Source organism: Calonectris borealis, chromosome 8, assembly GCF_964195595.1.
Source record: "Calonectris borealis chromosome 8, bCalBor7.hap1.2, whole genome shotgun sequence".
Taxonomy (NCBI): Eukaryota; Metazoa; Chordata; class Aves; order Procellariiformes; family Procellariidae; genus Calonectris; species Calonectris borealis.
The window spans coordinates 14,378,485-14,399,039 of NC_134319.1; the positions used below are offsets into that span (position 1 = coordinate 14,378,485).

The following is a 20,555-nucleotide window of genomic DNA, read 5'->3' on the forward strand; positions in this document are numbered from 1 at the left end:
TCTTCTGGAAGTAATGAAGCGCATGCAGTACACTGAGAAAAACTGGGTCTTTTCTAATTTCAAGTTGGTTGCAAGCTGCAACTTGAGAGAGAGTAAGAGGAGTACTATACATTACTCATGTTTCTGCTCTTGAAAGAAAAGCACTGAGGAATGTTATTCTGTAATTGTTCAGCTATTTAGTCTTCAATCATCTTTCTGATAGCTCAGTTCTTAGTTAGAAAGAAAAGTGTTTTCTTTAATGACTGTTTCCTGACAGGATTTGGGTTCAGCAGTACCTTGCCCATGCTAAGGCTTCTCGGAATAGCATGCTGGCTGCTATTGCCTGTTATGGAAAACGTATCTCGGCTCACTACATGGCTGATTCATGTACAAGGTGAAGAGATATTGTGCTGTTGCTTGGTGTTTGAAGGTGCCACCTATTCCTGGTCCCCTGGGGTGGGAGGGAATTGCCTTTCTGCATAGGCCTAGTGAAAGCTAGGAGATTGACACTTCACTGGTTAAACACAGTCTAACTGTCCTGCTTGTACTTTATTTTAGCTTTATGATGCTATTGATCTTACATATTTTTCTATATATTACTTCTTTGGAGTATTGGAATGCTACCTAAGTATTATTGTTCCCTGAATTTTTTGAAGGCATCATTTTCATAGATATACAATAGGAGATGGTAAACCAAAAAAAAAGGTCCTATTCATACTTTTAGCTCATGAAGCAACAGCACATCCATTGAAATTTAAATGAAAATGGGGACTGTGTCACACACTATAGCTCTCTGGAAAGCTACAGTGGGAGTCTAGCAGTCCAATTCATTCCTTTGTAGAATGTACTAGGGCTAATGGTCTTGCTGGGAGTAAAATGTATTTTTTTGCAAAACGGTTCCAAGAACAGACTTTGCTCTTTACCAGAAAGCATAAAAGAAAACAAATGCTTACTGTGTCTTTAGTATGCTAAATATGAAATTCTTTGCACAATGGAATGTTAGCAGTAGCCGTAATCATGTTTTCCTTTCATCACCTAGTGAACATAATTTTAAGAGAGGACTGCTGTAATTACATTTCAAATAAAAGGAAGCAGAATTTCTGGATAATATTACAGTTGGTCTGATTGTTTTCTTGATAGGGAAAAATAAAGAGAGAGACCACATGAATACTTATTTAATGAACAACATATTTATTAAGCAGTGCAGACTGTACATAACGCATTTGACTTTGTATGCAATGCAGTAGGGTTTTTTTCTTCAAGCACATTTCTTAATATTTTACTACAGCTATTACGTTCCCTTCTTATCTGTCCAGCTATTCAATTATTTGTATAGTATGTCTATAGCACAAGACTAAAGTGTTTAGCTTAACTACAGTCGCCAGTGCAGGTACAATCAATGTCAGCATCCACAGACTCCACAACATCCTCAGATGCAGATTTCTTATCGCTGCTTCTCTGCCATTCCAGCAGGCTTACAGCAGTATCTGTCAGGAGAGTGAAGCCATTGTTAACTAGCATCAAGCAAATTAACACATTTCAAGGAAATACTGTTTTGATGGCTGCCAACTCCCTCATCAAGTAAAGAATGAAATCCTGCCCCCACAACTGACATGTAACTGACTCATTGACTTGGAGCAGGATTTTCATCCATGATATAATTACTATAATACTTCCCTAAAAACAAAATGAATAACATTTCATGAAGCACAAAGACAACAGGCAGGAGCCTGTAAAAGTGCTGGAGGTAGCCACCTTCAAAGTGAGACCACCACGTACCAATACACATCAGCAATCTCTTTTTATGTTAGAGCTGCATATCACTGCGTATTTCAGCTGACTATTTGTCGAAGTTCATTCTGAAGGATAAGCCCTTTGGAGAATTTTCAGAGGTTCATAAACTTCTAATTAAAGTTTCCCATATATTGTGAAGTCTGGCAGAGCATTGTCAGTTGCAGTATTAACCTTACCACACTGCTTTATCAACAGCAGCTTGAATAAGCCATATCCCTTAATGCTGAAATAATCTAAATGGAATAATGATATTCATCCTCCCAATAAATATTCTTAGCTAGTTGGAGGTTTATCATTGCATCTGGAAGAATATTAGGACATCCATTTAGATTAAGTTCATATAATGAGAATGGGTAAAGCTTTCATAATTTTGCCTCGATTTGTTTTTCCCTTAGTTGGACAATACGTTTATAACATGCCATCTCTCATCACAGGGAAATCTGGAGACCGCTGGATGGGTTCAGGTTGTATCAGTCACTTATCTCCTGAAGTGCCAACACTCTCCTTGTCTAAATTACTGTCCAACCTGAAGCAGAGGTTTTGCATAACAAACTGGGTAATAAATATTTCCCAGAAAGGTGCTGGAGGTGCTTTTTAAAAATATGTAATATTTTCAAGATGTGAAATGAGAAATGTTATGAAATGTCTGGGTTCTGTTTTTTATATACGTTAATTCTTGTTATGCCTCTTACTCTTGGGCACACTGTGGGTCTGATCACATTCATATCCATGTAGGAAATAGTTCCCTCGGCAAACTGGCTCATAGCTGAGTAACTACGATCCCTATGGGGAGGTCTTGTGGCATGTTTGAAATGTAAAACAATATGTGGACTTAAACTTGGAGTGATGTCTGCCTCAGTCAAGATCCTAAGACTACAGTCTCACTGATTTGAGGACAACAGGGGAAATTCTGCATTCTTGTACTTCATTTTATCCTTGCTCCACCAGTGACAGTGATGGTGTCCCTCTCTTTTAAAACAGCAGACTATCAGATCTGAGTTCTCGTGTATGCAAATAAATGTCCTCAGCTTGAGAAAGGTGGGGATTTTGTTTCTGCTGCTTCTCCAAGTCATCGAACAAAGAAAGAAAAAGAACAGTTTTTAAGGGCTGGCCTTGTATTCCTATTGATCCTTAGCCTGAGAAAAAGCAATCATCTCGCTAAAAAACCAAAAATGGCATCTTTTCCCTTCCTCCTCCTCCTCTTTCTCCCCTTCTTCCCCCTCCTCCTCCCCCTCCTTCTCTTCAGGATGGACAAATAAAAAAAGCCCTTGACTAGGAGTGCTGCTAGCAGACTTCCCAGTCTCCGGTTCAGTAAATGAACCAGAGAAGCCCGCGGTTGCTGTAAAAGCAGCACTGGCTGCGACAACTAACATATCTTTTTTTGGATTTTCCTCTTTTCTCACACATTTTTGTGAGAGAATGAGACAGCTTTATTATAGCCTAATATTCTGAGGCAGTGAGTGGCCTGGGGTGATGACATTTCAGAGACACAGACTTGGACACACAAAAGAAATCTGTGAAACATGGATATGACAAGATTTTGGAAGTTTTTTTGTTGAGGGTGGGTTTTTCTTTTCATAAAAGGATGCATCTATTCACATCTCAGGGAGCCGTTAGAAAACTATTAGCACTCTCTCTGTGCTACTTGTTGAATAGGCAGTTGTAGATGGTTGACTATTATAAAAAGATACCCATTGCTTTTATGGGCTGATTCAGCACATTAATAACAGGAGCAAAGTGCAAAGTTCTGCATAGATGTTGTTTAAAATCAGACAGAAAATACTCTGTTCCTCTCCAGTATTACTCAACACAGGAATCTATTGGCTTCAGTGAAACTACACTGGATTATCCCAGCTAACAATGGATTTGGCCAGCAATGGTTAACACAGAGAACAGACCACTTCAGTAGATACTCCCTAATGGTAGGTTTCCCTCTAAGGTATATATGTACCGTGTAATTCATGAAAAGATTTAGAAAGGAATGCACCAGAAATATCTGTATGTTCCAGGCTGGATTCTCCTCTCATGCTTGTATAACTTTAGCATGAACCTGTGTTTGACAGTGCATCGCGTCCGTGAAAAATTGGTGTAAGTGAAAGGAGAAAAAGGCCCAGTACTTTTAAAAATCTGGGGTATGAGTGTGTGTGTATAAAATACCTTCAAAACCAAACCATTTTTGGAACAATCTAGAGAACATTTCAGCAATGTGTTTTTTGCTGATGTATTGCACAGTGACATAGCATGGCAGCCTAATCACAGCAGTCATGTCACACTACTTGACTGACTTTCAATTGCCTTGCTTGCCCTGGTCTACACAAAATTGCAGGCTGTAATGTGCATAAAAGGACTCAGTGTTGCTTATCTCAACTTTATGGAGATCCTGAAAATGTGAAAAAAATTGTATCGATCTCTGCTGCCCCTTTTACCACCGCAAATGTTTTTCTCAGATGATGCTACCTGCCATCGTCTAAACTAGCTTTTAGCTGGCCAGTACTGTCAGTGGTTATAGCAAATACTAATGGAATTAAAAACAGCAGCTCAGAGAGGAGCCGCAGCAATACAGGTGTGTGTGTGGCTGTGCTGTGTTTAGTTCTTTCGAGTGCTCTGACAGAGCTCCTAGAGTATGTGACACAGAGAGAGAAAAATATCGTACCTTTTGTGAAACAGTGGAAGCCAACCTTAACTGAAGTTTTTTCGATTGGAGTACAGGCTTTCATACATTTCAGTACTGGGTCAACAGAGTAGCACGTAGATTCCTCTCCATCAATAGTAGGATTTCGATTCAGCTTCACATAACTGCGCTGCAGCTTGCACCCTAAGAGGAAAAGGAAGGGTAGTTAAAATTGTAGAAATAAATCCCAATCGATCCCTGCAATAATAAAGGTCCATATTTTCTCTTCAGCTTTTATTAAAACACAGGTGCCTGACAAACCATTTTCACAGTAGTGAGGTTATCGAGATAGGATGATAATAAGTTGGGGGATAGAAGAAAGAGTCTGAAAAGGGAGCTATTTTTAAAATCTAATTGCACAATATAACCCAAATGGAATCATGTATACCCAGTTTTTTAGAACTACATAATACACAGAAAATAACCTCTCATGTCTGAAAGCTATTAAGAACAGATACTGCAAGCACAATGGCTACTTCATTGCATTAGGAAAAATGTCAACTGTAGTGAATGGATAAAAAAAAAAGGCAGCATTTATGTAATAACATCAAGGATAATTTTTGTATTGGATGATTTTTATAATGCTGCAATTATCTCACTAGAAAGGTATAATGTAACTTAACAGGATCCCAGCTATGACTCCGTTTCCTGACACAGAGCTAAGTACAATTCTGCTGCCACTGAAGTCAAGGAGAAAACAACCATTAACTTCAACAAAGTTATCATCTCAGGTCCAAGGTAAATGGAGACCTACAGAACAAAACTGTATTGATGTTATGGGAGACCATCATTATTTTTCCAGCTACATGTGAGAGGAAGCTTTTTTATTTTAGGAGTATTTCTAAATATTTCCCTGAGATTGCACCCTCAGATGATGCAGAACAAAAATGAAATTTTGTGCCCTCTGAAAATTTACGTAAACTTAAGATCTGACACTGCATTCATAGCCTGCAACTTGTTTGATTAAATTAAGTCTGCAGACAACAGCTGAAACTGCTTTGATTCAGTGGTAAAAATCACACTTACTTCCGCCGGAGCAAGATTAGGCCTGATTTTGCCTCTCCAAAAAAAAGCTACTCAGTGTAAGAAATTGAACTGCACATGAGACAAAGACTTTTGCTGTAGTATATATTCTCTGTATTCACAGGCAGTGGTTTAAACAGTCAGTGGTTAATGACATTAAAATGGATATATATTGCTATTGTCTTTTCTAAGTAAAAGATATCTGCTGCTTTAAAAAAAAAAACATTCTAGCTATTGGCAGAGGAAAAGTGAAATCATATTCTCTCCAAGCATAAATTGTTTTCAGATCTACTCACCACCAGAGCAGGTTTCTTCTAGCAATACCCATGAATGAACAAAAGCAGAACAGCTGTGTGCCAGCTTATGATTTGGCATGAGGAGTTCATTGTGCTTTTCTCTGTCATTATTTCCACAAACTCCACAGGTCTTTCCTCTCATCCATGAAGCAACCGTAACCTATAAAATAGGACATCTTTGTAGAGAATACTGAAGTGTTGGTCTGTTACATTGCCAAGGTATTAAACAGAAAGAAAGTAGTAACCTTGAAAGTAAGCCCAATACCTTAAGGATCACACCATCAAAAGTCACATTCTTCAGTCCGTGTGTTGGAGCTTCCACAATAACTGTTGTTCCATTTTTATAAATTTTAACATTGTCTGTAAAAAGATAGTGAATCATAAGGTGATTTGCTTAATTTCAAATCAATGGAGAAACTGAGTAGCACAAAATACACCATAATGCATTTTCCTTCACAATGATAATTTTGCTGCTACAGTTGGTGTTTTTTTTTGTTTGTTTGTTTGTTTTTTTGTGGAGAGAGAAAGCAAAAATAGAAGAAGTTATCTCTTTATTTGTAAAAATATTCTACTGCTGTTCCTTATAATTGGAACAGACTTTTGTATCCAGTCTGCTAAGTCTCGAAATGATAATGGCATTGGTGGTGCTCCAGCTAAATATCTGAACCAAAGCATCTAACTGTGACTATAACAAGCACTTTTTTTCTAAACAATCACCAACCTAGACATACCATATATATAAGAAAAGGCTTAATTTACCTTTAAAGAAAAGACAGCATGGGGGCATAATGAGCAGGTTATCAGATAATGATGGCTGTGAAATTGAAGAGAAGCAACTAAACCAAAGAGTCTCAGATGAGGATTCCTTCTGGAAATCCCATATAGTTATGCTGGGGGAAAGTAAGAGTGTATATACTATAGGAAACAGGAATGCAAGTCAATACAAATCTTAAGAAAATAAAGTCTCTAGTCTTTCTTTGAATTAATCCCACTTGTGTTTTCTTTAAATTGAGATTTTTCTGTGGAATTTATAAAAACATCTTGAAGATATTTAGTTTCCAGGTTAGTCCTGGAAAAGTGTATCACAGCTTACCTTTTTCATACTCAGAAACTCCACTGTGTGATAGAACTGGTTCTTCATTGCATGCCACAAGGAGAGAGGAATTTGGGGCAGGACAGATTGTGATGTTTCTTTAGAAAAGGAAAAAAAAAAAAAGAAGAAACTAGTGGTTAATTTAAAATGTGACAAGTAAAGATATTTGTGACCAAAGCTAGGAGAGAACCAATTTGAATATCTGAATTTTGAATGAATGAATGAGCTGTTTTCTTTCCAAAGTGCAAAATTCATTGGGATGTTGGGTTTTGAGATTCAACCTTTAAAGAAAAGACAGCATGGGGGCATAATGAGCAGGTTATCAGATAATGATGGCTGTGAAATTGAAGAGAAGCAACTAAACCAAAGAGTCTCAGATGAGGATTCCTTCTGGAAATCCCATCTTTCCCCAAATATCTGACTGCAAACCAGTTTCACCTAGGAGCTAGACATCTCCCATCCCCATACTAACTCCCTGAAACTTTATACCTAATTCCCGAGCCCTCAGGAATTAACACTTACGCTGAGGTTGTATTTATGTGAACCTCTCTTGAGAAAGACTGAGAATCAACCTTTCTTGTAGTAATGATGAATTTCGGGTGTTCAGTACAGTCTTGGGCCACTATCAGGTTGCAGCTTTTATTGAAAGAATATGTACGGCTCATGTGATCGAATGTTTTGAAATTTCCCTCAGTGACTTCACATGTGGCTGCAAAACAAAACCAGAAAAGAAATGACAGATGTGACAATGGCATGTGTGCTGCTGCAAAGTATTGAAGGCCACCTCTGTGAGATTGAACTACCCAGCAAACAGGAAAGAAACTTCCACATCTCCTTGGCAGAAGCTTTCAATGCTGCCAGAGTCTGTAAGGACAGGATAGCACTATAGAATAACTGCCAGATATAGACTATACTAGTATTGATTTTGATTACATGCTAAACACAAAACTCAAGCTAACAGGGACTAACATGTATCAAATTCTTGAGAAACTAAAACTAGTAACCATGATAAAAAGTAGTTCACATTTCCCACAGAAGTGCTAGGCACCAACCGGCTAAGACTCACATGACTCCTTTTTGAAGAAAATAAACAGGGTAGAAAATACAAGATCTGTCTTGTACCCATCATCTGATGGCTCTCAATGCAGAGATGGCACCTTCTTAGAAGGGGCAAAAGACAACCTCTAGGACTTGCAGACAGGAGTGATTCCTGAACTCTGAATATTTACATCAGTTTGAAGTCTCTTCATTCACCTGCCAACAAACATGCTTCTAAGTGAAGGAATGAGCTGTTGAGAAAGCAGGTTTAGAGACACTATACTTCCCTATAAGACCACTACACAGAAAGGCAAGGCCCAGTCATGCCAGAGGACGGATCTGCAAACATTGCTTATTCATGAGACAAGCATGTAAATAATATTTACATTGATCTTCTTGTGCTATTTGTGAAGCTATTTCAGGAAATAAATTCCAGGCAGTGATATCTCGAGTCTCGTAAGTTGGAGATGGGCCTAAGGGCAGAGTGAATGGCATTCGGAGTGCCTGATAGTAAAGTGTTACCTGAAAAAGCAGAAATGAAAATACATTAAGATAAATCGAACCATATTGCTCAAGATATGACTGAAAACAAAAAAAAAGACCCTTATCTTAAAAAAAAATCTTGAAGATGCATTTATACAATTGCAGATGTGTTAGTCTCTCCAAGATGCACCCAACCCTTAAGCTTTTGTCAGGAATCATTGTCTTCTCTTCTAGTCACACTTCTTGACTTTTTGAGAAATTGTTAAGGACATTGGAAAGTAACTGACATAGATGAAGTTTAAGTGATAATTAAGTGACTCCTTTAAAAAATAAGGTAACAAGTTAAGTAACGGAGTAAGTCAATGGATGTGTCTGGAAAAGTGAACAGCATCCATTACAGGCTGAAAACTGGCATGATGAGCATTGGGGTAAGATCCCTCACTGTAGCTACAAATTACATTTACGAAGAGAATCAAATTAATGCCTAGTGTGCCTACTTCTTCATTATCATATATTAAAGATCCTGCAATACTGAAGCACAATGGAAGGTTAAAGACACACTAATTTCTCTGTGTATGAATAGCTGGCTGCTATTAATTTGCCAGAGATCCATAGGGGAAATTTTTCAAAGCGGTGCATTGGGATTTGGTGGACAAGGACCAATTAATCAGTGGGATTCTGCAGATCCAGCCTGTGCAAGCTGCTCTGAGAGTGTAACTAACTGCTCCAGTTTGGTTAGCGCAGAGTTGTATTTGTGGCTGTCATAACTTGCTCGGACCTGTCTCATCAAGCATGGTTACTGCAGATGTGGGACTTGCATGCCAACACAGATAGATGCTGTATATGGTTGTAACAGAGTGCAAGGTGTTCTCAAGGCCTCCCTTATCTGCTCTGAGACCCCTATACATCCCACAGAACTAGTCCCACTGGGTGAAACGAATAAAGGTGTGAGTGCAGAGCAGTCAAACTTGAGACAATTTGGGCCTAACTGCTGTTCTCAGCACGGAAATAAGATATTTGACTAGAGAGTCTGATTTTCAACTTATTGCTACATTGCACCAAAGCAGCACGAAATCAAGAGTACTCTTGTATGTATTTCAAGACCCATGTAATGTAGTCAGGTATATAGCAGCTTCTCTAAAAAGGAATGCTTTGCTTTTTTTTTCTTTACATTAAATATCAAAACGTTATTAGTTGAAAATCCATTCAAGGTAACGAAAAGGAAAATAAAAATTGGCACATACCCCAGGAGCTTTAATTACTGTATCAATTGTTCGTGGCGACGTTGCAGCTGCCCTTACTATAATTTCATGAGATGGATTTTTTTGATGTGCTTCTGAGAAGCCCAACATGAGTGCTGCACCAGGAACATATTGCATGAATCTAGAGATAAACAAGATGTGACAAACTCAGGTACATGAGCAAAAGCAGACATGAGAGGATGAGGATTACTGGCAGTTCTGAAAAGTCAGGGAAACAATGGAAGGACTGAAAAGTCAAAGAAATAATACTCTGGGTCAAATTAAATGGTTGATTTTATCCAGGGGAAACACCTTGTTTTTATTTCGCTCATTTTAACTGGGTATTTTTTGAGACTGAATAGAAGAACATTTCAAAACAAAAAGGCATTTTGAACTGAAATATCAAATCACTTCATATGAAAAAAGAAATTAAGCAAGTTTTTAAATATTTGGGGCATATCTTTTAATATGAAACGTATGGAGAAATTAGAACACAATACTTTTGTGCCATTGAACTTGTGTTTTCCATCCAAAAAAACCCCCAAACCTGTTTGGGTTGAAAAGTTTCATCCAATTTTTCAGTTTTTTTATAAAGCCAAACAGCATAAGAAAGGCAAAATAACAACTTAGGAAAGAGAGAATTACATACGCTGTGCTTGTCTTTTTTATCCAGGATGGAAGGTTTCCCCATTGCACCTTCAGCTGCACGGCCGGCTTCCTCGCCAGTTGGCCTGTGGTAGCCATGGCTGCTATCCTGTAGTCCCGGCACTCCTTGCCCCATCTCAGTCTGGCCTTTACAAACAGGAGACAGTCACCCAAATTTCAGAAAAAAATCACGGAACCACCCTTGACCATTTCAAAATGCAAATTTTTCTTCTTTCCTGAAACTTCACATTGATCCCTAATGTTTCCAAGTCTTTCTTTTGCTCTAAATAGGGTCACAGAGAAATTTTAACTACATCTGGAAAAATCTGAGGCATAGTAGAAAAAAAGTTTGCTAGGCTGTGCAGAACTACATGTACATGTTCCTGTCTCAAAGCAGCCCCTGAAACATCAGGTTTGTTGTAATTTCCAGAGATTTCCTTAGACTTGGTAACTTCACAATCAATATGTATTTTTTTTCTAGAAGACGACTGCACTATAATTTCTATTAACCTTCCCCAATACCTCTTGTCCTGAACCCCATCCCACTTTTTTCAATACTGAAATATCATGCTGAATTTGTTAACTCCAGCTGTGAAAAGCAGAGGTTTGTAAATAGTTACGCAAAGACCTCTTACATTAAAAGGCACATGGGAAGTGCAGCACAGGGAGATGCAAAAAAAGAAAGGGGAAGACTTGTTCCTTCATTTATGATGCTCTCTTGGACATCAACCCATTACCTAACTTTACTTTTTCCATCTTTTCATATAAATCCTAAGAAATACAACATTTCAAATGCATTTGAGTTATGAGTCTTCTGAAATGAATTATATAGAGAAAATCAGCCAGTTTCCCAGACAAGCAAACTCATAGGAGAGCAAATAATAAATAGGTAGTAATGAAGCAGTCAATTTTTCAAACATTTTTTATACTTCTACTGGTCATATTTTGGTGTATCTTGAAAGTCAATATCTTTTTTTGATTTTGAAGTGGCTGATTTTTTAAAATTTTTTATTTTTAATTCAAAAGAAGAGTGAAAGATAGGGACATTTTCTGAAATTTCACAAACTTTGTGCAAACTTTCAAATATGTATGTTTTTCCTTTTTGGTTCTCCTACTCAGCAGGTGCTCTGTGCTTATTTAAAAAACTCTGGGCTTTTTAGATGTCTCTCTGGGCGAAGCTGCCTGTGTGCTTACCTGTGCTTTCAGAGGCAGTATTACAGCGTCAGCACACACTTTCCAATTGGTTTCAGCCAGCTGAACCACAACTAGTTGCACATCAACTTTGGCAGCATCAGAACGAACATATGTTGTAGCTTGATAACCTTGATTTCTGTTGTCACTTCTTACTGCCTGTGCCACAATCGTAATGCCAGGTGGAATTACGTCTCCCAGGAAGTTGCGCTGAAAAACAACCCCCAACCATCTGTGCTTAAGTATTCCTGGGTATTCACTGGAGAGCCTACAGACCAGTTCATGTGCGCTGATAGCAGGAAGCAGCCCTCGCCCTCCATCAGTTTAGTTTATGGTACGTATTGCTATATCCCCAATATTTAAGAATAAATTTGGTTAGAATCTTGATTATTTAATTACCACTAGGAATTTTCAAAGACGTGATTGTTTTGATGCAGATCCAAGGCTCTTCCAAACTATCTTTATGCACTTAGTAAGATTTTGTGCGTTATTTTAATATTTCAGATAGCTGCCTACAATATGTACTATATATCTTCATAGCAGTATACACATTCAGAACATATTTTGCTATACTACAACTCCTTCAAGACAATTGATTATTTTGAAATCCTTCTTAGTAGCAGAGTTCCCATAGACATTGCCTGCAATTGCAGAGCTATTTGTTCTGTTATTATGTAGATACTTTTACTTCGTACAATTATAGAATACTAAGTGTGTAATAAAGATAAAGGTGATCTGTGCTTAATGGGACTTTACATTTACCAATCAGTAATGACCATGGAGAGTCTGATTTTAGTTATACTCTGCATGTACTCATGACCTCAGGTCTACATCTAAAAATAATTAGGCAGGTTTAAGCTAAAAAACCACTTTAAATAAAACCTATTTATTTCCTCCCCATTTTTACCTTAATGCAATTTATTTTGCATTTTGGGCTTTCATAGGAGAAAGAAAATTCTTTCCCCCCTAACTTACAATCCTATTCCCTTCAATTTGTATAAATTCCAAATACAGGCTTTCACATACTGCAAACACCTTTAGAAACGAAGGAAAATATACCCAAGAAACCAGCAAACAAAACCCTAAAACCAAGGGAATTTGGAAAAAATGTTTTCATGGGGGGGAGAATATCTCAACGGACTTTGACTTTCCATTTACAAACTTGACTCGCAGCGTACTTCCCAAGCCTAAGCCCCTCAGCTGGTCAGAGTGCCACCACTTCTACAGTTCCTGCTCAGCAGCCGGCAAAGCCCGGCTGCTCGGTTGTCCCACACCAGTAGGAGTACCTCGCACGTCAGGCTGGAGCCATGGCTGTGGTGAACACTGACTCCCCTGCTCATGTGGCTCCGCCTTGAGCTGTGGCCAGCGTTTCCTCCGTGGCGGTGGCTGCTGCTGCTGCTGCTGCTGCTGCTGCTGCTGTGCGGGTGACTGCTCCTGCTGCTGCTGCCGCTGCTGCTGCTGTTGCTGTGACTGCTTCCTGACTCAGAGGAAGATGACGATGAGCTGCTTGATATCTTCCGATCCGGATGCTATGAAACAAAAATAGGTTAAAAAGCTATGGCATGGCCTCTAGTTTTACGGTGTAGACATCAAAACCAGAGCTATCAACCTCCCTCTAGAGGGAACAGACAGACTTAGACATGTCTAGAATGTTATTTTTATTATCATAATGCAGACACGAAATATCTTGGGTAGCAATGTGCCTCAGATCCACCTGGACTTCTCTGCTGATAGGAAGGCCATGTAGACAGTGATTGCAAATGGCAACATCACATTGTCCAGGTCTAACGTTAGGGAAAATAAAACCTAACACTTAATAAGTGGTCAAACATATCCATATTTTTTTAGAAACAGAAAAAAGATTACCATTTAATTAAAAACACTGTAAATCATCTTCCTCTTTCATAAGGAGGATACATAATAACTTTACAGGTAACACCTGCAAAAACCACTACATTATCATCCTTCTATTAGGTACTTAAAATACCTCTGTGCCATAACGCATACTGAACCTGGTTTCTGATACAATCCACATACATGGTGATTTTACGATGATTGCCTAAAAACTGTGGACACAGCCATTCCTATGGGAAGATCCTGCTGTTTTATAATTCCCCCATGGTCTTTGTTAACTTAGCTTTGGCTGCATTGTACAGCATCTAGCCCAAAGGTGTCCTGACCGAAATTTGAGGATTGCAAGTGCTGCAACAACAGAAGGATGTAGTGTAATAGTCGGTATTTTAGCAATAAATATGCTTATTTTGGCCATTGTCAATGCTGATATTGGACAGTATGGAATGCTCAAGTGAAATGAACAAAAGAAAGTCCTTCAGTAATATGCTTGGTCATACCAGCTGTAGCCACCATGGGAATGTGCACTTGAATTAGGGACCTACCCAATGGATGTGAGCAGACCTGAAATGGAGCCGGTATACTTTTGGAAGGTGATATTCCTGCAAAATTCCAAAAGAAGTTATTACCTATAGCTCACTAAGGATCACCTCCTAGCAGAAGTCAAAGCATTAGAAAATTTTACCCATTCTGTAGAAACGTCGTAACTACTGTGACTGTTAAATTGGGACTTGACATGTTTCAGCTCAGCTTGTCTGTCATATTTGCTGTGGTGATGGGAAACACCAATGCTTTCACTGCTGCTGCTGGTGCCACTGCTGGTGCTTCTGCTGCTACTGCTGCTACTCTGTGTATTATGCTTCTGCTCACGGACACTTCTCTCTCCTTCAGCAGCACTGGCATGTGGAAATGATGTGGTCTTGGACTGCTTCTTAGCCTTATGCTTTATACCAGATGCTTTGCTACTGCTGCTGCTGCTGTTGCTGCTACCTGTGCTGCTACGGCTGCTGCCTTTGCTGCTACTGCTGCTACTACTACTGCTGCCCTTGCTGCTGCTACTGCTGCTGCTGCCCTTGCTGCTACTACTACTGCTACTGCTTTTGCTGCTACTGCTGCTGTTACTACTACTGCTTTTGCTACTACTACTGCTGCTTTTGCTGCTACTACTGCTGCTTTTGCTGCTACTGCTACCACTACTACTGCTACTGCTGCTACTACTACTACTGCTTTTGCTGCTGCTACTGCTACTGCTACTGCTGCTACCACTGCTGCTGCTGCTGCTACTGCCGCTGTCCCCAAAGGGGTAGAATTTCTTTCCTTTGGCTTTGGACCGTCTTGCTTTCAGATTTATCCGGGTGCCTCCCTGTGATGCTCTGTTGTCAGAGTCGCTGCTGGAGGGGCTGCCCGTTGTACTCTCAGCACTTCCACTGGTGCTGCTGGCACTGGATGATGAGCTTCTGGATTTTCTTTTCCCCTAGTCAATGGTACCATTGGAAAAACAAAATTATTTTTCTGTGTTCCTGCAGAAGGCTGTAAGTAAAATCAGATACAGAGAGCTATGAATCTCTCTGCTGCCTTAGAAGACAAAACGTGTGCCTGGTAGCATTCTTGCAATACATCACAATAAGGCAAATTTATGATAATGTGTTAAAGCCATACATAAGTATAACAATACCCCAAACCCTTTTGTGATAATGAACAGGTGTAGAAATTGTTGGTCATACAATTACATGTAACTAATGTTGGTAATGACAGTGCTGTAGCTGTGACTATCTCAGGGCATTGCGTAGGTAGGTGTCACCTTTTTGCTACAGTTGCAGTAGCTGGAAAGAACAGACTACCTTTTGGGCACACAACAGCTATTTTGTGTCTTACAAGAGATTTTCAGAAAAAGCTACAAAACCAGCCTGCTCTTTTTAATGTCCTTCACTTGCAGAAGAGATGAATGCAAAAAAAAAGACTTGCAGAGAGACTTGTGTACCCAAAAACCTGTCTTTATTTTCCAATTTTTGTATACTATCTAAACAAAGGAGGCTACTTAGTAAAAGAACCATAAATAACTAAGCTTTGTGTAATGTCTCCCACAAATCTAGGAGTAGATTTTTACAGCAGTACCTGGTCAGCAGTATCATCAAGGATTTTCTTCACTCTTTTAATCGCTTCTTTGCTGGAAGATACTTGTGCCTTTGGCTCTTCAAATGTTACTAAACGTACCATTTTTGTAGGAGCTTGGTCTCCTGCTTGAATTGTGACTTGTATTTTTTCAATAGGTGCTTCTGTGTAAACTGAAATTGCACAACAATTACTCTTACTGTTAGTATTAGCAACTGAATAATAAAATAAGCCAATTTTTGCTGTAATTTTTAGCCATTCTGCCACAAATGAAAATATAAATGTTCATTGATTATTTTTGGTATTGAGCAACTTTGTTAAAAAATTTCTGTAATAGCTAAAGCACATACCGGCAACAACTAAATTTTAAAATATTAGTATGATACTAGATTCTTTTCAAGTCAATAAACAGAATGATCAGCAGATTTAAGTCGAGTGAATTGGACTGCTTAACTAGATAACACTATGGAATAGCAAATTAGGCATCAGAGAGGAATTGAGGCTCAACTCTTGAATTGTAAAGAATGGCCCAATGGTTAGGCCATTAGTTTGATACTTAGGAGACCTAGATTCAGTGGCCTGCTGTGCTTTTACTTCTTATGACCATGGATTAAGACATTAAGGACTAGATCCTGGCAGGGTTAATCCATAATTCCCTTTAAAAGCCTGGGTTTTTAGAGTGTAGCTACAGGACACTGCATCAGATCTATTGCCCATGTCCAATTGCTCTGTGCTTGCATCCCAAATCCAATGATTCAGGATGCATCAGACACGCTCTGCAGGCACAGATCAGCTCTGCTTGACGCTGGCCATGCTGAGTGGCATTGCTGGGAGAGCTGGGAAATTGTTGCTCAGACGAGTCGGGGAGAAATGGATTCCTGCTACAAGCGTAGTCTTTGCCAATATTGGCAAGGCTGGTAGGTCTAATGGTAGTTTTAGTGGTACTTAAGATACAAAAGATGTATATGTACATATACAAATATATATGCATATATACACAGACCCCTACTCACCCACCTGTTACTTTCTTACATGGTTGTACTTACCTGGCTTGAAGCTCATTCTAAGGGCGTGCTCTCCAACTAGGTAATAAAGAGGCACATTTTTGATAAATGCTGCATGTACGCTTTTCCTCTCAATGCACACTTGAAACCCAAATGTACTTGCATTGGAGCACATAGACTGAACAAATGGCTTTTTTCGGGAAGAAGAGTGTCCAAAGGAAAAGGAATTTCCCAATGAAACATCTTCTGCAGACTGTCTGTCCTATTAGATAATACACATTTCAAGTTAAACTGCAATACTTGCATGTTATGAGTCCTGTTTTGGTAATAGTTACATGTATTCTGCAGGAGGAATTAACCAGTTTATTTGAGGTAGCAAGGCTGTGATATAGGACAACTTGGTTTTTCAATTGGACAAAATTATCAACTGAAAGGCTTGATTAGACTGTCTAGTGTAAAAAGAGCTTCAGGCTATAAGAATGGAAAATTATATCACAAATTAATTCTAAATATTTAATTTTGTTTTCCTGGAGTATTAGACATTGTTAACAGGTTCTTGATGAATCTGAGTGTGCTCTAGACTGACTAGAGTTCTTTCCTTTGATTTACGATTGGGTCAAACAACAGAACCTTCATCTATGTCCATGAAAATTCTGTCTCAGTTGAGGTCTGACATGAATGTGAGATTGTATCAACTAAATGGTCAAAGCATATCAGATGTTAGAAATTTCCACTCAAAACTATGTAATTTACATGTGCTAAGCAATGCTTGCAGAAGAACAAATTAAAATTAATTAAAATTAGAATCAAACCCATGAAATGAAAACTATGATTTCCTGGCGCAACAAAGCAAATGGCTAAAGACACATAATCATAAGCTTTCATTTCACATGTAATACAGGTCTGCAATTAATTTTTTACTCAGTTTATCATGTCTCACAAGATTCCAAACTTGTATGAACCCCACTGAAAAACTGGAATTTTAATGCTAGTATTTTCTTTCCAAAGGAAATTCTAATGATACTGGGAAATGCTCCAGATAGTGCCATTTTTCAATTTATGTTCATTTAAGAATAACTGTGGAGTGCTGAGTTTTCAGGAAGGGCAGCACAGAGGCACAAAGCAGAAGAACTTGGCTTGTTCCAGGATATTGGAAACTGCTCTCACTGACAATATGTTTGCCTGTTGACTTCTCCATAGGAAAGTGCTGTACTCATCCTCTGTTCATCTCTTATTTTATCTGAAAACCTTTCAGAGTTCAGGACAACAATGAAACCAGAACACGACAGTGTATTCCTCACCTCTGTCAGTCTTTCACTGAATGAATTGTCATGGTGATGCCTTCACAACGCTGCCCATCATAGAAAGCCTGTGCTGGCTTTTACAGAAAACTGTAGCTCAGGAAGTCATTTGACTTGACACACAAGCTGCCATCTATCCTTGAATCAGGATGCTTATAAGCATTAAATTTGGCTCTAGAAGTTGAGCAATGGAGTGTCTTGTGGAACGTTTGTGGCTTCCCAGGAATGTGATGCTTGCATAATGGTTGCAAAGTATTTTAAAGATTGTGGGCCTATCCTGTAGATGGCAGTGTAAAATTAATTACCAAAGAAAATGCTTTTGCTTTTGAAAAAGTGTTGCAAGTCTGATGTATTACACTCCAGATTTTAAAATAATGTTACTATAGGGCTATTTGTGTTATTAGATTGAAGCTGACTTATTTTGAACGAAGCAGCATTGGTCAGAGATTAATTGTACATTTTCCTATGGAGAAAAGAAATGGTCTCCCATTGATTAAAAGCCCAAAAAAGAATAGTCAGACACTACATCATTTACCCTGATGTTATCAGTCTCGCCTGATGCAGAATCTGAATCGAAGGACATCTTCATTATGTCAGGCACTGCTTCAGGTAGAAGAACTGGAGTCATCTTACTAGCAGCTAAATCCCCAATATTTCGTGTAACAGCAAATGTCTTAGACCTGCAGAATAAACATTAGAGGAAACCTGTATCGATAAAGCACTGCTGAGGAAAAGACCTGAATAATGCCTTGTAGCACGTACTCAGCAACAAGTATCATACCTTGCAAATTGCTTTATAGATATTTACAGCATCTTTCCTGTTAGTTGTATTTTCAAGGGCTGCTAAGAGTGCATAAAGACATGGACCAATCTCAGAGGCGGATAGCTCAGTTAGGCTTTTAGAATCACGTGTACAGGTTGAAAGCATTGCAGTTGATGGGATCTCCGTATGCTTAATACCTTGAAGAACAGCCCACTTAGAAGCCTGGCTGTGGATTACATAATTAAATTTTTAAGTCTCCTATTTTGGTCTTCTGGACTTTTAAATTTTTAAACTCATCTTCTCTGTGTTCACTGCTAAACTTAGTTCTCATTTCCTTTGACATTATATTTGGGAAAATACTGCCATAACTTCAAAAAACAACCTGGGAACCGGTGGCTACTGAATGCTGTTTCCTGTGCAACTTTTGTTAAAGCAGAATTAAAGAAAGGAACCTGAAATCATCAAAGTAAGTGTCTCCAGCTTGATCTAAATTCACTGGTACTCATGGCTTGGCCATGGCTTGGCAAGACATCACAGAGAGATGCATAGGAAGGTTAAGAGCCTATTTACGTAAATGTGTTCAGTACGTTGTTTCCAGTGTTGTAGACTCTAGGAGTATTAGTCAGGATCCAGTATGAGTGATATAAGGTGCAGCATGAGACTGAGATTCTCATGGCTAAATATCCTGACCCCCTGGCTCCATACCCCATGTTCTTCATGGAATTTGTTGCAGTGCTGTGATAACTATGAGTTTTGTTTTGGGTCAGAGAAACATCTTGAATACTGAACACTTTTGAGAGATGAAACCCTATTTCCCTCAGCTATTAACATTGTGCTAACTCTACCTCATCAGCTGTTTATCAGCGCTAACATCCAGCTCAAAATTCCCCATGTGCTGTTTCTCAAGTATGAAGTTCATCTGCTTGCCCTGGGGCTTTTGTGGTCTGCCAATGGAGTGGCCTTTGTGACAGTGAATGGAAAGATGGCCTGCAAAATGGTCTCTATTTTAATATGGCCCACACTGTACTAGCCTGAGCAATTCCAATCTAACCTATTTGAAAGATGAATTTGTATTCATATGATAGCCCTCTCTTCCTCTTGAAAGCTCCTACCGTGCTGTGTGCACTGTAAAGCACACAATTGCACTACATGTGGAACACCTCAATAAAACGTGTGTCACCTGTGGGCTTTGTTTTCTTTCCCATCTCTCTTTTTTTAGATGAGGACATGACAGCAACACTCCACGCTGGGTGATAGGAGAACCTTGAAGAATGGAATCTGAAATAAAATATTCTCCCTAACAAGCTGAGGGGATAAAAGAAAATACAAATCAACTTGCATTTCAGATGGCTCATCTAGGTAAAGGGACAAAAAGGGAAATGGCTTTTATTTTAATCCCATTCAATAATTCAAATGACCACTGAACTGCAGGCTGGGTCTCCAAGCAGAAAGTCCTGGGGTTTCTTTTCCAATTTTTTTTAGTATTTTTTATGCCAATAGTCTACTCCTGCCACCTAATGAAAGTGGAGGATCGATTCCTCCCTGTCGAGCACAGAGAGCCGACAAATGTAACTGCATCACAGGTGACACATGTCAATGTCTGCAGAATCACACGGCACAGTAAAAATAGGCTACAAGAGCCAGCTCTGGTGCTTTAACAAGAAAAACAGTCACAAAGAAGGCCTAAAGCTATGGTATGAAAGAATCTGTTCTCTCTGATCCCACACAAGGGAGGAAAAATAAAAGGGAGATTCTCCAATATGTATTAGTGTATTTTTTGGATGAGAGAAGAAGCTGTGCTATAGTATAAGTCAAATTCACTGCAGGGGTAAGGGACAAGCAATTCAGCTGTGTTGGGTCCACTGATGTTTCAGTGAGTGTGGCCTTACATACATCCCTAACGTGGGGACAGAAGAGCTCAATGTCTGTCTAAAACAAAGAAAATCAACGAAAACCTGTTTTCCCAGGTTTTAAAGCACAGCATGACATCATATCTCAATAAATGAGAAGCAAGAGACAATCCTCCAACCAGATCTTTAGCTCTCTTTCTGCTGTGGCGAAATGAAAATT

General features: G+C 39.0%; 1 protein-coding gene across 1 annotated transcript in view; it reads right to left on the minus strand.

Moving 5' to 3' along the window:
* Positions 1 to 1,297: 1,297 nt before the first annotated feature.
* Positions 1,298 to 20,555, minus strand: part of LOC142085262 (vitellogenin-1-like) — a 43,578-nt gene continuing 24,320 nt past the window's right edge. Inside the window, exons 20-35 of the mRNA XM_075157053.1 lie at positions 18,258 to 18,402; positions 16,464 to 16,683; positions 15,421 to 15,590; positions 13,991 to 14,779; positions 13,851 to 13,907; positions 12,741 to 12,983; positions 11,458 to 11,664; positions 10,268 to 10,410; positions 9,622 to 9,760; positions 8,281 to 8,416; positions 7,379 to 7,565; positions 6,857 to 6,954; positions 6,029 to 6,123; positions 5,764 to 5,923; positions 4,427 to 4,588; positions 1,298 to 1,466 (exon numbers count right to left, since the gene is read on the minus strand). Coding sequence (XP_075013154.1) covers positions 1,348 to 1,466; positions 4,427 to 4,588; positions 5,764 to 5,923; positions 6,029 to 6,123; positions 6,857 to 6,954; positions 7,379 to 7,565; positions 8,281 to 8,416; positions 9,622 to 9,760; positions 10,268 to 10,410; positions 11,458 to 11,664; positions 12,741 to 12,983; positions 13,851 to 13,907; positions 13,991 to 14,779; positions 15,421 to 15,590; positions 16,464 to 16,683; positions 18,258 to 18,402 — 3,070 coding nt within the window. The 3' untranslated portion in view covers positions 1,298 to 1,347. The remainder of the gene's footprint in view (positions 1,467 to 4,426; positions 4,589 to 5,763; positions 5,924 to 6,028; positions 6,124 to 6,856; positions 6,955 to 7,378; positions 7,566 to 8,280; positions 8,417 to 9,621; positions 9,761 to 10,267; positions 10,411 to 11,457; positions 11,665 to 12,740; positions 12,984 to 13,850; positions 13,908 to 13,990; positions 14,780 to 15,420; positions 15,591 to 16,463; positions 16,684 to 18,257; positions 18,403 to 20,555) is intronic.